The following is a 13,899-nucleotide window of genomic DNA, read 5'->3' as shown; positions in this document are numbered from 1 at the left end:
TGCCAACTTGTACTTCCCAAGCGCTTAGTACAGTGCTCTGCACACAGTAAGTGCTCAATATATACGATTGAATGAATGAATGAATGCTCTGCACACAGTAAGCGCTCAATAAGACCTAGCTTTATTTCTATTTATTCTGATGACTTGACACCTGTCCACATGTGTTGTTTTGTTGTCTGTCTCTCCCTTCTAGACTGTGAGCCTGCTGTTTGGGTAGGGACCGTCTCTAGATGTTGCCAACTTGGACTTCCCAAGCACTTAGTACAGTGCCCTGCACACAGTAAGCGCTCAGTAAATACGATTGAATGAATGAATGAATTACTCTATTTATTTTACTTGTACATATTTATTCTATTTATTTTATTTTGTTGATATGTTTTGTTCTGTTGTCCGTCTCCCCCTTCTAGACTGTGAGCCTGCTGTTGGGTAGGGACCCTCTCTATATGTTGCCAACTTGGACCCCCAAGTGCTTAGTACAGTGCTCTGCACACAGTAAGCGCTCAGTAAATACGATTGAATGAATGAGTCTATTTATTTATTTTACTTGTACATACTTATTCTTTTTATTTTATTTTGTTAATATGTTTTGTTTTGTTGTCCATCTCCCCCTTCTAGACTGTGAGCCCGCTGTTGGGTAGGGACTGTCTCTGTATGTCGCCAACTTGGACTTCCCAAGTGCTTAGTACAGTGCTCTGCACACAGTAAGCGCTCAGTAAATATGATTGAATGAATGAGTCTGTTTATTTATTTTACTTGTACATACTTATTCTTTTTATTTTGTTTTGTTCATATGTTTTGTTTTGTTGTCCGTCTCCCCCTTCTAGACTGCGAGCCCACTGTTGGATAGGGACTGTCTCTGTATGTTGCCAACTTGTACTTCCCAAGCGCTTAGTACAGTGCTCTGCACACAGTAAGCGCTCAATAAATACGAGTGAATGAATGAGTGAATGAATGAATGAGTGAATGAATGAGTGAATTAGTGAGTGAATCAATCAATCAATCGTACTTATTGAGTGCTTACTGTGTGCAGAGCACTGTACTAAGCGCTTGGGAAGTACAAGTCGGCAACACATAGAGACAGTCCCTAACCAACAGCGGGCTCACAGCCTAGAAGTGAATGAATGAGTGAATGAGTGAATGAATAAGTGAGTGAATGAGTGAATGAATAAGTGAGTGAATGAGTGAGTGAATGAGTGAATGAATAGTGAGTGAGTGAATGAGTGAATGAATGAATGAGTGAATGAGTGAGTGAATGAGTGAGTGAATGAATGAATGAGTGAGTGAATGAATGAGTGAATGAGTGAGTGAATGGGTAAATGAATGAGTGAATCATCATCATCATCATCATCAATCGTATTTATTGAGCGCTTACTATGTGCAGAGCACTGTACTAAGCGCTTGGGAAGTACAAGTTGGCAACATATAGAGACAGTCCCTACCCAACAGTGGGCTCACAGAACAAAACCAAACATACTAACAAAATAAAATAAATAGAATAGATATGTACAAGTAAAATAAATAAATAAATAGAGTAGTAAATATGTACAAACATATATACATATATACAGGTGTTGTGGGGAAGGGAAGGAGGTAAGATGGGGGGATGGAGAGGGGGATGAGGGGGAATGAATGAATGAGTGAGGGAGTGAGGGAGTGAATGAGTGAGTGAATGAATGAGTGAATGAATGAGTGAGTGAGTGAATGAGTGAGTAAATGAATGAGTGAGGGAGTGAGTGAATGAGTGAATGAATGAATGAATGAGTGAGTGAATGAATGAATGAGTGCGTGAATGAGTGAATGAATGAGTGAATGAATGAGTGAGTGAGTGAATGAGTGAGTAAATGAATGAGTGAGGGAGTGAATGAGTGAGTGAGTGAGTGAATGAATGAATGAGTGAGTGAATGAATGAATGAGTGAATAAATGAATGAGTGAGTGAATGAATGAGTGAGAGAGTGAATGAATGAATGAGTGCGTGAGTGAATGAGTGAGTGCGTGACTGACTGACTGAATGAATGACTGACTGAATGACTAATCAACGAGCCCCTTGTCGCTTCCCCGCCGGGCGCCGCGAGTGGGCGCTCCTCGACGACGCAGCGCAAGATCTCGCGAGCCCCGCGGCCGCCCAGCGCCCTCGGCCCGCCCAAGCGTCGCGAGAACCGCGGGCTCCGGAGTCGTGGCGGCCCGGCCGAGCCCTCCCCCCCGCCCCCGCCCCCCCCCGCGGCTTCCGGCTCCGGACCGGAAGCGGAAGTGGGGGGGGGGGGGGCCGGGGGGCCGGAAGCCGCCGGAGCCGCCGGCCGCCGTCGTCGGGGCTCCGTCGGGGCGGAGCGGCGGGGCGGCGGCGGCGGGGGGGGAGAGGGAGATCATGTCCGCCGCCTCCTCCTCGGCCTCCTCAGCCTCCTCCGCCTCCTCCTCGGCCTCCTCCGCCCCCGCCCCCGCCGGAGACATGATCGACACCCCCTCCCAGGTCCTCAACTTCGAAGAGATCGACTACAAAGAGATCGAGGTGGAAGAGGTGAGGCCCCCCCCCCCCCGGAATAATAACAGTAATAATCATTTTTATTAATTGCATATTATCATTATCGTCGTCGTTATGGGATTTATGAAGCGCTTCCTACTACTACTACTAATGATCAGTTAATCAATCGTATTGATTGAGCGCTTAATAAAGGGAAGGAGGTATAATAATAACAGTGATGATCACTTTTGTTAAGCGCCTACTATCATCATCATCGTCATTATGGGATTTATGAAGCGCTTACTACTAATAATAATGATCAATTAATCATATTTATTGAGCTCTTAATAAAGGGAAGGAGGTATGATAATAACAGTAATGACCATTTTCGTTAAGCACTTACTATCATCATCGTCATTATAGGATTTGAGAAGCGCTTACGACTACTATCAATCAATCGTATTTATTGAGCGCTTACTATGTGCAGAGCACTGTACTAAGCGCTTGGGAAGTACAAATTGGCATCACATAGAGACAGTCCCTACCCAACAGTGGGCTCACAGTCTAAAAGGGGGAGACAGAGAACAGAACCATCATCATTATGGGATTTATGAAGCGCTTACTACTAATAATAATGATCAATTAATCGTATTTATTGAGCTCTTAATAAAGGGAAGGAGGTATGATAATAACAGTAATGACCATTTTCGTTAAGCACTTACTATCATCATCGTCATTATAGGATTTGAGAAGCGCTTACTACTACTACTGATAATGATCCATCAATCAATCGTATTTATTGAGCGCCTACTGTGTGCAGAGCACTGGACTAAGCGCTTGGGAAGGACAAGTTGGCAACATAGAGAGACAGTCCCTACTCAACAGTGGGCTCACAGTCTAAAAGGGGGAGACAGAGAACAAAACCAAACATACTAACAAAATAAAATAAATAGAATAGATATCTACAAACAGAGTAATCATTATCATCAATCGTATTTATTGAGCGCCTACTGTGTGCAGAGCACTGGACTAAGCGCTGGGGAAGCATAAGTTGGCAACGTATAGAGACAGTCCCTACCCAACAGTGGGCTCACAGTCTAAAAGGGGGAGACAGAGAACAAAACCAAATATACTAACAAAGTAAAATAAATAGAATAGATATGAACAAGTAAAATAAATAAATAAATAGAGTAGTAAATATGTACAAACATATATACAGGTGCTGTGGGGAAGGGAAGGAGGTATAATAATAACAGTAATGATCATTTTCGTTAAGCGCTTACTATCGTCATCATCATTATGGGATTTATGAAGCGCTTACTATTAATAATAATGATCAATTAATCGTATTTATTGAGCTCTTCATAAAGGGAAGGAGGTATGATAATAACAGTAATGATCATTTTCGTTAAGCACTGACTATCATCATCATCATTATAGGATTTGAGAAGCGCTTACTACTACTACTGATAATGATCCCTCAATCAATCATATTTATTGAGCGCCTACTGTGTGCAGAGCACTGGACTAAGCGCTTGGGAAGGACAAGTTGGCAACCTAGAGAGACGGTCCCTACCCAACAGCGGGCTCACAGTCTAAAAGGGGGAGACAGAGAACAAAACCAAATATACTAACAAAGTAAAATAAATAGAATAGATATGAACAAGTAAAATAAATAAATAAATAGAGTAGTAAATATGTACAAACATATATACAGGTGCTGTGGGGAAGGGAAGGAGGTATAATAATAACAGTGATGATCATTTTCGTTAAGCGCTTACTATCATCATCATCATTATGGGATTTATGAAGCGCTTACTACTAATAATAATGATCAATTAATCGTATTTATTGAGCTCTTAATAAAGGGAAGGAGGTATGATAATAACAGTAATGATCATTTTCGTTAAGCACTTACTATCATCATCGTCATTATAGGATTTGAGAAGCGCTTACGACTACTACTGATAATGATCCCTCAATCAATCATATTTATTGAGCGCCTACTGTGTGCAGAGCACTGGACTAAGCGCTTGGGAAGGACAAGTTGGCAACATCTAGAGACAGTCCCTACCCAACAGCGGGCTCACAGTCTAAAAGGGGGAGACAGAGAACAAAACCAAACATACTAACAAAATAAAATAAATAGAATAGATATCTACAAATAGAGTAATCATTATCATCAATCGTATTTATTGAGCGCTTACTGTGTGCAGAGCACTGGACTAAGCGCTTGGGAAGTACAAGTTGGCAACATCGAGAGACGGTCCCTACCCATCAGCGGGCTCACAGTCTAAAAGGGGGAGACAGAGAACAAAACCAAACATACTGACAAAGTAAAATAAATAGAATAGATATGTGCTAGTAAAATAAGTAAATAAATAAATAGAGTAGTAAATATGTACAAACATATATACACATGTACAGGTGCTGTGGGGAAGGGAAGGAGGTATAATAACAGTAATGATCATTTTCGTTAAGCGCTTACTATCATCATCATCATTATGGGATTTATGAAGCGCTTACTACTACTACTAATAATGATCAATTAATCAATCTTTTTTATTGAGCACTTAATAAAGGGAAGGAGATATAATAATAACAGTAATGATCACTTTTGTTAAGCGTCTACTGTCATTATCATCGTCATTATGGGATTTATGAAGCGCTTACTACTACTAATAATGATCAATCAATCAATCGTATTTATTGAGTGCTTACTGTGTGCAGAGCACTGTACTAAGCGCTTGGGAAGTACAAGTTGGCAACATCTAGAGACAGTCCCTACCCATCAGTGGGCTCACAGTCTAAAAGGGGGAGACAGAGAACAAAACCAAACATACTAACAAAATAAAATAAATAGAATAGATATGTACAAGTAAAATAAATAAATAGAGTAATAAATATGTACAAACATATATACATATATACAGGTGCTGTGGGGAAGGGAAGGAGGTATAATAATAACAGTAATGATCATTTTTGTTAAGCGCTTACTATCATCATCATCATCATGGAATTTTTGAAGCGCTTACTACTAATAATAATAATGATCAATCAATCAATCAATCGTATTTATTGAGCACTTACTGTGTGCAGAGCACTGGACTAAGCGCTTGGGAAGTACAAGTTGGCAACATATAGAGACAGTCCCTACCCAACAGGGGACTCACAGTATGTGCAAAGCACTGCTCTAAGCGCTGGAGATATTCTCAATCAATCCATTGTATTTATTTATTTTACTTGTACATATCTATTCTATTTATTTTATTTTGTTAGTATGTCTGGTTTTGTTCTCTGTCTCCCCCTTTTAGACTGTGAGCCCGCTGTTGGGTAGGGACCGTCTCTAGGTGTTGCTGACTTGTACTTCCCAAGCACTTAGTACAGTGCTCTGCACACAGTAAGCGCTCAATAAATACGATTGATTGATTGATTGAGGGCTTACTGTGTGCAGAGTGCTTACAATCATTACCATTATCATTATGGTATTTAAGCGCTTATGATCATCATCATCATCATCATTATGGTATTTTCTAAGCGCTTTCAATCATTATCATCATTATTATCATCATCATTGTCATTATGGCATTTGTTAAGTGCTTACAATCATTACGATTATCATTATGGTATTTGTTAAGCGCTTACTATCATTGCCATTATCATTATGGTATTTGTTAAGCACTTACTACCATCATCATCATCATTATGATATTTGCTAAGCGCTTGCAATTGTTATCATCATTATTATCATTATCATCATCATTGTCCTTATGGTATTTAAGAGCTTACAATCATTACCATTATCATTATGGTATTTGTTAAAGCGCTTACTGTCATTATCATCATCATTATGGTATTTGCTAAGCGCTTGCAATCTTTATTATCATTATTATCATTATCATCATCATTGTCATTATGGTATTTGTTAAGCGCTTACAATCATTACCATTATCATTATGGTATTTGTTAAACGCTTACTATCATTATCATCATCATCATGGTATTTGTTTAGCGCTTACTACCATCATCATCATTATAGTATTTCTTAAGTGCTTACAATCATTGTCATTATTATCATTATCATCATCATTGTCATTATGATATTTGTTAAGTGCTTACAATCATTACCATCATCATTATCATTATGGTATTTGTTAAGCACTTACTATCATTATCATCATCATTATGGTATTTGCTAAGTGCTTACCACCATCATCATCATTATGGTATTTGCTAAGCGCTTGCAGTCATTATCATCATTATCATTATCGTCATCATTGCCATTATAGTATTTGTTAAGCGCTTACAATCATTATCATTATTATCATTATCATCATCATTGCCATTATGGTATTTGTTAAGCGCTTACAATCATTACCATCATCATTATCATTATGGTATTTGTTAAGCGCTTGCTGTCATTATCATCATCATTATGGTATTTGTTAAGCGTTTACTACCATGATCATCATTATGGTATTTGTTAAGTGCTTACAATCATTGTCATCATTATTGTCATTATCATCATCATTGTCATGGTATTTAAGTGCTTTCAATCATTATCATTGTGGTATTTGTTAAGTGCTTACAATCATTACCATCATCATTATCATTATGGTATTTGTTAAGCGCTTACTAGCATTATCATCATTAGCGTGGTATTTGTTAAGCGCTTACTATCGTTATCATTATGGTATTTAAGTGCTTGCTATCATCGTTATCATTATGGTGTTTGTTAGGCGCGTACTATCATTATCATCATTATTGTATTTAAGCGCTTACTATCATTATCATCATCGTTATCATCATTATGGTATTTGTTAAACGCTTACTATCATCATTATCATTATGGAATTTGTTAAGCGCTTACTATCACTATCATCGTCATCATCATCATCATGGTATTTAAGCGCTATTATCATCATCATTATGGTATTTGTTAAGCTCTGTCATTATCATCATCGTTATCATCATCATCATTATGGTATTCGTTAAGCCCTTACTATGCTCTACGATCCATCTTATTGGTGATTGGGGTTTATGTTGGTAGGAATGAGCTTAAAGATCCTAGAACCCATCGCTGTCTATTAACATCGTGTGTGATCCGAGATTCCATTATAAACTTTCAGTCATCCTTGAAACAAATTCGGGATCGTATTTTGTAAGTAGTAATTATGCTCTTGGTTGAAAAGGGTTTGCAGAATTATTTGGTTCAGGAGAAAGTGAGGAGGTCTGTTTTACCTTCAGAGAGATTGTGAGAAAGCTCAACTAAGGGTTGGTAGGTAAACGATCTCGCTCAGAAACTGTCTTTACCCCTGGCCTCTCTGTCAGCTCCAGGGTTATTGAAGATCCATCCAATAATCAATCAACCAGCGGTACTGGAGGCAGGATCCCAGCCCTGAGCACCATGTTTTAATCATAAAGCTTTAGTTCAGGAGCCCCTTAATGCCTCTGTTGGCCTCTCTAAATTGTGTTTTCCATTACGGTCTCCTGACACGTGTGTCTTCTGCTGAGGTGGCCATGGACACGGCCTTCCCAAATGCCCAGTTCAGCATGGGTCGGAGTAACTAAAGACGTATCCAAATTGGCCTTTTCTCTAGCTCTCTCAGACTCCGTTTTAAGTCAGATCTAACACTTTAAAATCAGATCTCCTGTAGGACGAAATGAAAGTGTTTTCCAGCGCAGGCCTTAAAATGGTTAAATGAAACATGCAAGCCTTCCAGGTGGCTGCTGTATGGAAAAATAGCCGCCAGGCTGAAAGGACACAAGTTTATGATCGCTCGTTGTGGGCAGGGAGTGTGTCGGTTATATTGCTGTGTTGCACTCTCCCAACAAGCACTTAATATAGTGCCCCCCACAGAGTACACACTCAATAAATGAGATTGATTGATTGATTAGCATTACAGTAAACTTTCTGAACATCTTGGGAGAGCTGAAGGTCTGATTCTGTTTTATCGTTGGGTCATATTCTCCCACCAAACGAAACTACCACCAGTCCATCCCCTTTGGGCCAGAATTAGAACTGTTGCCCTAATATTGACACCTCGAAAACCCACCGTGCTCCTTATCACCTGGGATAGAAACTCATCAGTCCCTTGTAACATTATTTAACATCAAACACCGTGGGATTTTTTTTTTCATTCAGTGCCAATGGGGAATGCCCAGTATTCAGATTGCCTAGGTTTCCACTTATTTGGTTTCATTCATTCAGTTGTATTTATTGAGCGCTTACGGTGGGCAGAGCACTGTACTAAGCGCTTGGGAAAGTACAATGCAGCCGTAAAGAGTGAAAGTTTTAACTTTCCATCTGTTGGGTTTTTCCTCTTCCGTTGACATCTGTTTCCACTCATTTTTCTGCAGCTGGAAATATTGAAGATATTCCTTAGAAATAGTCCAACTCCAGTCACGTTCTCCTGTATCTAAGCTTCTTTTAAATCAAACTGCTGTCACTTCAAGCCATTTTGCCGTGGTTAGTCTTGCACCAGACAGGTATCCTCTCATTGGATTGTCTGGTGCAGATCTCTGTTCTTACTTACTCATTTCTCGCCTAGGGAAAAATCTTGCATTTTTTCCAGTTACCAGCTTCTTTTGACACTTAGCTAGCAAATATGTAGTGTTTTTTTTAAAAAAACACCTCTCCCCTGGATCTAATTGAAGGTCTACTTTTTAAAATTGTGTGTGGTTATCCAAGTAAGTGCGGTTGCTTTCCTAATTGGTAATAATTATACCATGATACTGAGTCTGCACCAGGATAGTTCAAATCTACTAGACTGTAAGACTGTTAAAGACAGGGATCATATCTAAACTCTTGTATTCTCCCAATCACTTAGCACAGTGCTGTGCACAGAGTAGGCACCCCCTTGGGTCCCTCCCGTTTTACCCTCTACATGAAGAAGAGACGGTCTGAGGGAGGAAGTTTGCTTCAGGGTGGGTGGAAGCAAATAAAGTAGGGTAGTGGGCCTTGGAAGAGATCCAGTTGAGGAGAGTGACCTGCCTGTATACAGATGTGTCCTGCTGAGGCAGAGAATATCCTAGGATTCCAAGTCCCTTGTTCCGGGCACTCTGGGAATCTCACATTTCTTCCCTCCACAGCAACAGTTCCAATAAGTAAAAAAAAAAAAAAGGCTGATTTTGTGGTGTAGGCCAGCCTTGCAAATCCAGCAGTAAGAACTTACCCGGGGCCAAGAATTGTTCTCCGGTTTTCCAAGCTGGCTTCATTTGTGCCGACCACAGTGTTCTCTTTCCTCCTAGGTTGTCGGAAGGGGTGCTTTCGGGGTGGTCTGCAAAGCCAAATGGAGAGCTAAAGATGTGGCCATCAAACAAATAGAAAGCGAATCCGAGAGGAAAGCCTTCATTGTAGAGGTGAGTTTCCCAGTGCCGTGACTCTGTCCCTCAGAGGGTGATAATGAAGGCATCGGAGTCATCCCGCTAGTAGATCAGCTCGATCGTCAAATCATCCAGCAGGGCAGAGCAGTAAACGCAGCAGGGAGTTACTTTTTCTCAACTAACAATTCATAGCAGGAGACTGACTGTACTGTACTAGGATAAGTGGCCTGTCTTAATGCTTACCTGGAAAATGAGCATTCATAATGATAATAATAGTAATTCTGGTATTTAAGTGCTTACTATGTGCCAAGCACTCTACAAAAAAGCACTAGGGTAGATACAAGATAATCAGGTCCCAAGTGGGGTGTACAGGAGAAGGAACAGAAATTGGACCCCATTTTTGCGGGTGTAGGAACTCCGGCACAGAGAAGTTAAGTGACTTGCCCAAGGTCACACAGCAGGTAAGTGATGGAGCTGAAATTAGAGCCCAGGCCCTCTTACTTCCAGGCTCATGCTCTTTCCACGAAGCCACGCTGTTCTCTGAACAAATTAATAACTTGACTGCATTTCATCTCCCTTAAATTTGGTTTTAAGATAGGTAGAAAAGGGTATCCTTTTGCTTGATCAATACAAACCTAGGCAATTTTAGATCACTCCATCTTTTACCCCAATTCCGCAAAAAAGGAAATCAGTTTTAATGTGAGGTTCGCTAGTTTGGAGGAAACGAATTCATTTCAGTTTTTGGCTTGGTAGTTTAGGAAGAAACTAGGAGCGTTTTCCTTATCCTCTGCATCTTTTTGGGTTGCTTCTTAGATTCCGAGTCACCGCTAATCACTTTGTAGGTATATGAATGCACATCTTCCCCAGAGCGTGCCCGTTCATTGCATTTGTAACGACTGACGTAGATGGGACAAGAAAAGCTCAAGTATTGTGTCGTTTCAGATCCAGTCTAACTTTGCTAGCTATATTTTGAAAGTCGTTGCTTGTCTTATCAAGCCTCTGTTGGACTCAGCTACCTTTCATCACCAATTCCATGTAGAGTCCCTCTTTCTGTAGCTTTTTAAACTTTTCATTAGCAGATTTCTTATTTTTGCTTTTGGAAGGTTGTGAATTAATATCCTGTTTTAGTTTGTATTTTCATTAAGTATAATTTGAATTGAATGCCTCCCGGACTATTTTTCACTGGGCATTTCATTTGTTTCAGCTTCGACAGTTATCCCGTGTGAATCATCCTAACATCGTGAAGTTATATGGTGCTTGCTTGAATCCAGTAAGTGATTAACTTTTCCGAACAGTGTGTAAAATGAACAGTACTTATTGAGTCCCTCAATTCCTCCAGAAGTGGTGAACAACTGTAGGTTATTTCCCAGCGTTATGAGTCAACTTTCAAAGCCTCGCTTGGAAAACCCATGTTTAGCTGGGAAAACCTGACTTATTTTAGTATATACAGAATTATCCTGCTCATAGCCTCTCTACCCCGACCCCCAGTTGTCACATCAGTACATTTGTGCCCCCTAAATACTTCAGTACTCTAAATACTTCGGTTCCTTATTACCTAAGAACCAATTATGGACATAGCTCCAGTTCCTTCATCTTCCTTTCTGTAATTTATTTTATTGTCTTGCCTTCCCTGCCAGGTTGTAAACTGTTTGAGGGTTGCCAACATGCCTTGTCACAGTATTGTATTCTTCCAAGCCCTTGGGCCAGTGTTCTGCACTAGTAGCTACAAAATAAATGCTACTGACTGATTAAAATAAATCTCATTTTAAGAAATGCCTCCGTGTAATATTTGTTGAACAGTGAATGAAGGAAACCGAAATAATCTCTTTCAGTGATTGAATTTGAAAATATTCAACTCCCAAGTCAGGACCAAAATTGAGTAGGGATGTGTTCATATTTGTATTACATATTTTATATTTATGTGTGTGTGTGTTTTTAGAGATACTAAGTTGTTTATTGGGTTTTTTTTAAAAAAAATATGACACCATGAGACTGTTTTGCTGAACTGCTTAGTTTTGTTTCTAGAGTTCAAGCTTGTTTTGCCCCAGCTGCGTAGTGATTTCACTCATAAACAAAGTGATGTAGTGATTGCTTTGAAAACTCTTCAGATCCCCTTGATTCTTGGAAAAGAGATGAAAATGGGCATCTTTTTGCAGTGTGTGCCTTTGCCATTTTCTGTCTTACCTGGGAGAAAGTTCCTTACTCCATCTTTCCCTTCCTCCTCCCAGTCAGCTTTGGAATGATTTCTGACCGGGAAAATGCATGTTTATATTAGCATACGTTTAGGGCAGCAATCCTAGCTATTCATTCTATTGAACTTTCTCAACCGTTTACTCTAGTGTTGTGCACACAGTAAGCATACCGATTTATTTATGTGTAGGTTGTTGAGGCCCTTCTTTTAGAAATGTAATTGGCATTGTGTTCCTCAGGAAGATTAGCTCAGGGTTTAATTCATTGTCCAGTACGATTGAGATGAATCCTATATTGCCCGTGAATTCTGAACTCTCTTGCTTTAAAAATCACGTTTCTCATGTGTTTCATCCTGAAGGTATGTCTCGTTATGGAGTATGCTGAAGGAGGCTCTCTCTACAATGGTGAGTATCATGAAAACTAATGTTCGTTTGGAAGAGGAAAATCCAGTATTTACACTGAGAAGCTTTTTTCTCTTAATGTTTCATTTGACACCATTAATTGTTGAAACTTAGTTGGCATTATATGCTACTGTTGCGTGAGAGGCGACTTTTAAAAATTCTACAGGGTGGTTGTGCTTTGCCTTTCCCTTTTGATGAAATCTCTGTTTCTTCCTTGGCACTTTCAGATTGCTTAGGAGTAAGGGTTTAACTTGGTAGAAATCCATGCCCCAGTATTTAACTCTCAAGCATTTCATGATGTGCAACAGTTTCTCTCATCCAGAATATATTACAGCCCTGGTCTGCTAAGGGCTCTCATTGCCACTTTGGGGAAGGTGCTTTCATTTCAGATCGCCATAACCGACCTAGCAGTTACTGTGCCAGTCTCCTTGGCTTTTGGCTTTCTTCTTTTAAACCTAAATACAGCAGAATACTCTATCTGTAGCACCCTCCTCCTTCCATCTCTTCTCCTTTCCTTCTCCCGCCCCGCCAAACACCATCTATTCTAATCATCCTTTCTCTCTCTTCTCCACTGGACTTCATTCTGCACAGTTTGGGTGGTTATGGGTGCCACGAAATTCTTATTAATCACCTCTTACTCCGTCACGCTGGCAGCATTGGAGCTGCCCCCCGTCGTCCTCATCAGAGGACACCCCCTATGCAGAAATAAAAATGAGTCCTGTTTACTGCGGGCTCCCCAGCGTGACAGGAAATTTGTTAGCACTCTCCTAGACTAATCAGTACCTTCAGAGCAGGAAGAGAAATGTCATTAAAGGTTATAGTGGGGAATCGGGGGAAAAATAAGTGACCACCCAAAAGGTGCGGAGGTCCTTGTTCTGTCTCTTTGGTGTACGTTGTAATATACAATAAAGTTCTTTTTAGTTTGTGCCTTTATTTTCCAGTGCTCCATGGTGCCGAGCCCTTACCGTACTACACTGCCGCCCACGCGATGAGTTGGTGTTTGCAGTGCTCCCAGGGAGTGGCCTATCTTCACAGCATGCAGCCCAAAGCCCTCATCCACCGAGACCTCAAACCGCCCAAGTACGTTTCCTTCCCGCCGCCGTCCTCTCCCTTTGCCTGAAAGTCACCGTTAATAGAAAATGCACTTTTCTTATCTTTCTGGCCGGTTCTTCCGAGTACTTTACAGCCCCCCCCTAATATTTTTTATTTATCAGCTACAACCATTGAGCCGGTGAGCCCCACGTGGGACAAGGGATTGGGTCCAACCCGATTTGCTGTATCCACCCCAGCACTTAGTACAGTGCCTGGCACATAGTAAGCCTTAAACAAATACCATAATTATTATTATTGCTATTGAGAATAATAATAATAATTATTGGTACTTACTGTGTGCAGAGCACTCTACTAAACACTGGGAGAGTACAAGACAGAGTTAACAGACATGTTCTCTCCTACAATGGTATGGTATTTTTGCCTGGAGGGGTGGGTACTTATTGGGTACCCTTCTCCAGGAGCAATTCCCCCAA

The 13,899-nt window shown here is 40.4% G+C and overlaps 1 protein-coding gene across 1 annotated transcript in view; it reads left to right on the top strand.

The window, feature by feature from the left end:
* The first annotated feature begins 2,368 nt into the window (after positions 1-2,368).
* Positions 2,369-13,899, top strand: part of MAP3K7 (mitogen-activated protein kinase kinase kinase 7) — a 41,211-nt gene continuing 29,680 nt past the window's right edge. The window contains exons 1-5 of the mRNA XM_038760786.1: positions 2,369-2,513; positions 9,708-9,818; positions 10,987-11,052; positions 12,331-12,376; positions 13,315-13,453. Of these exons, the coding sequence (XP_038616714.1) occupies positions 2,445-2,513; positions 9,708-9,818; positions 10,987-11,052; positions 12,331-12,376; positions 13,315-13,453 (431 nt within the window). The 5' untranslated portion in view covers positions 2,369-2,444. The remainder of the gene's footprint in view (positions 2,514-9,707; positions 9,819-10,986; positions 11,053-12,330; positions 12,377-13,314; positions 13,454-13,899) is intronic.

Source organism: Tachyglossus aculeatus, chromosome 19 (assembly GCF_015852505.1).
Source record: "Tachyglossus aculeatus isolate mTacAcu1 chromosome 19, mTacAcu1.pri, whole genome shotgun sequence".
In the NCBI taxonomy this organism is placed as follows: Eukaryota; Metazoa; Chordata; class Mammalia; order Monotremata; family Tachyglossidae; genus Tachyglossus; species Tachyglossus aculeatus.
The sequence above is the reverse complement of the archived record's forward strand: the minus strand, read 5'-3'. Positions and strand labels throughout refer to the sequence as shown.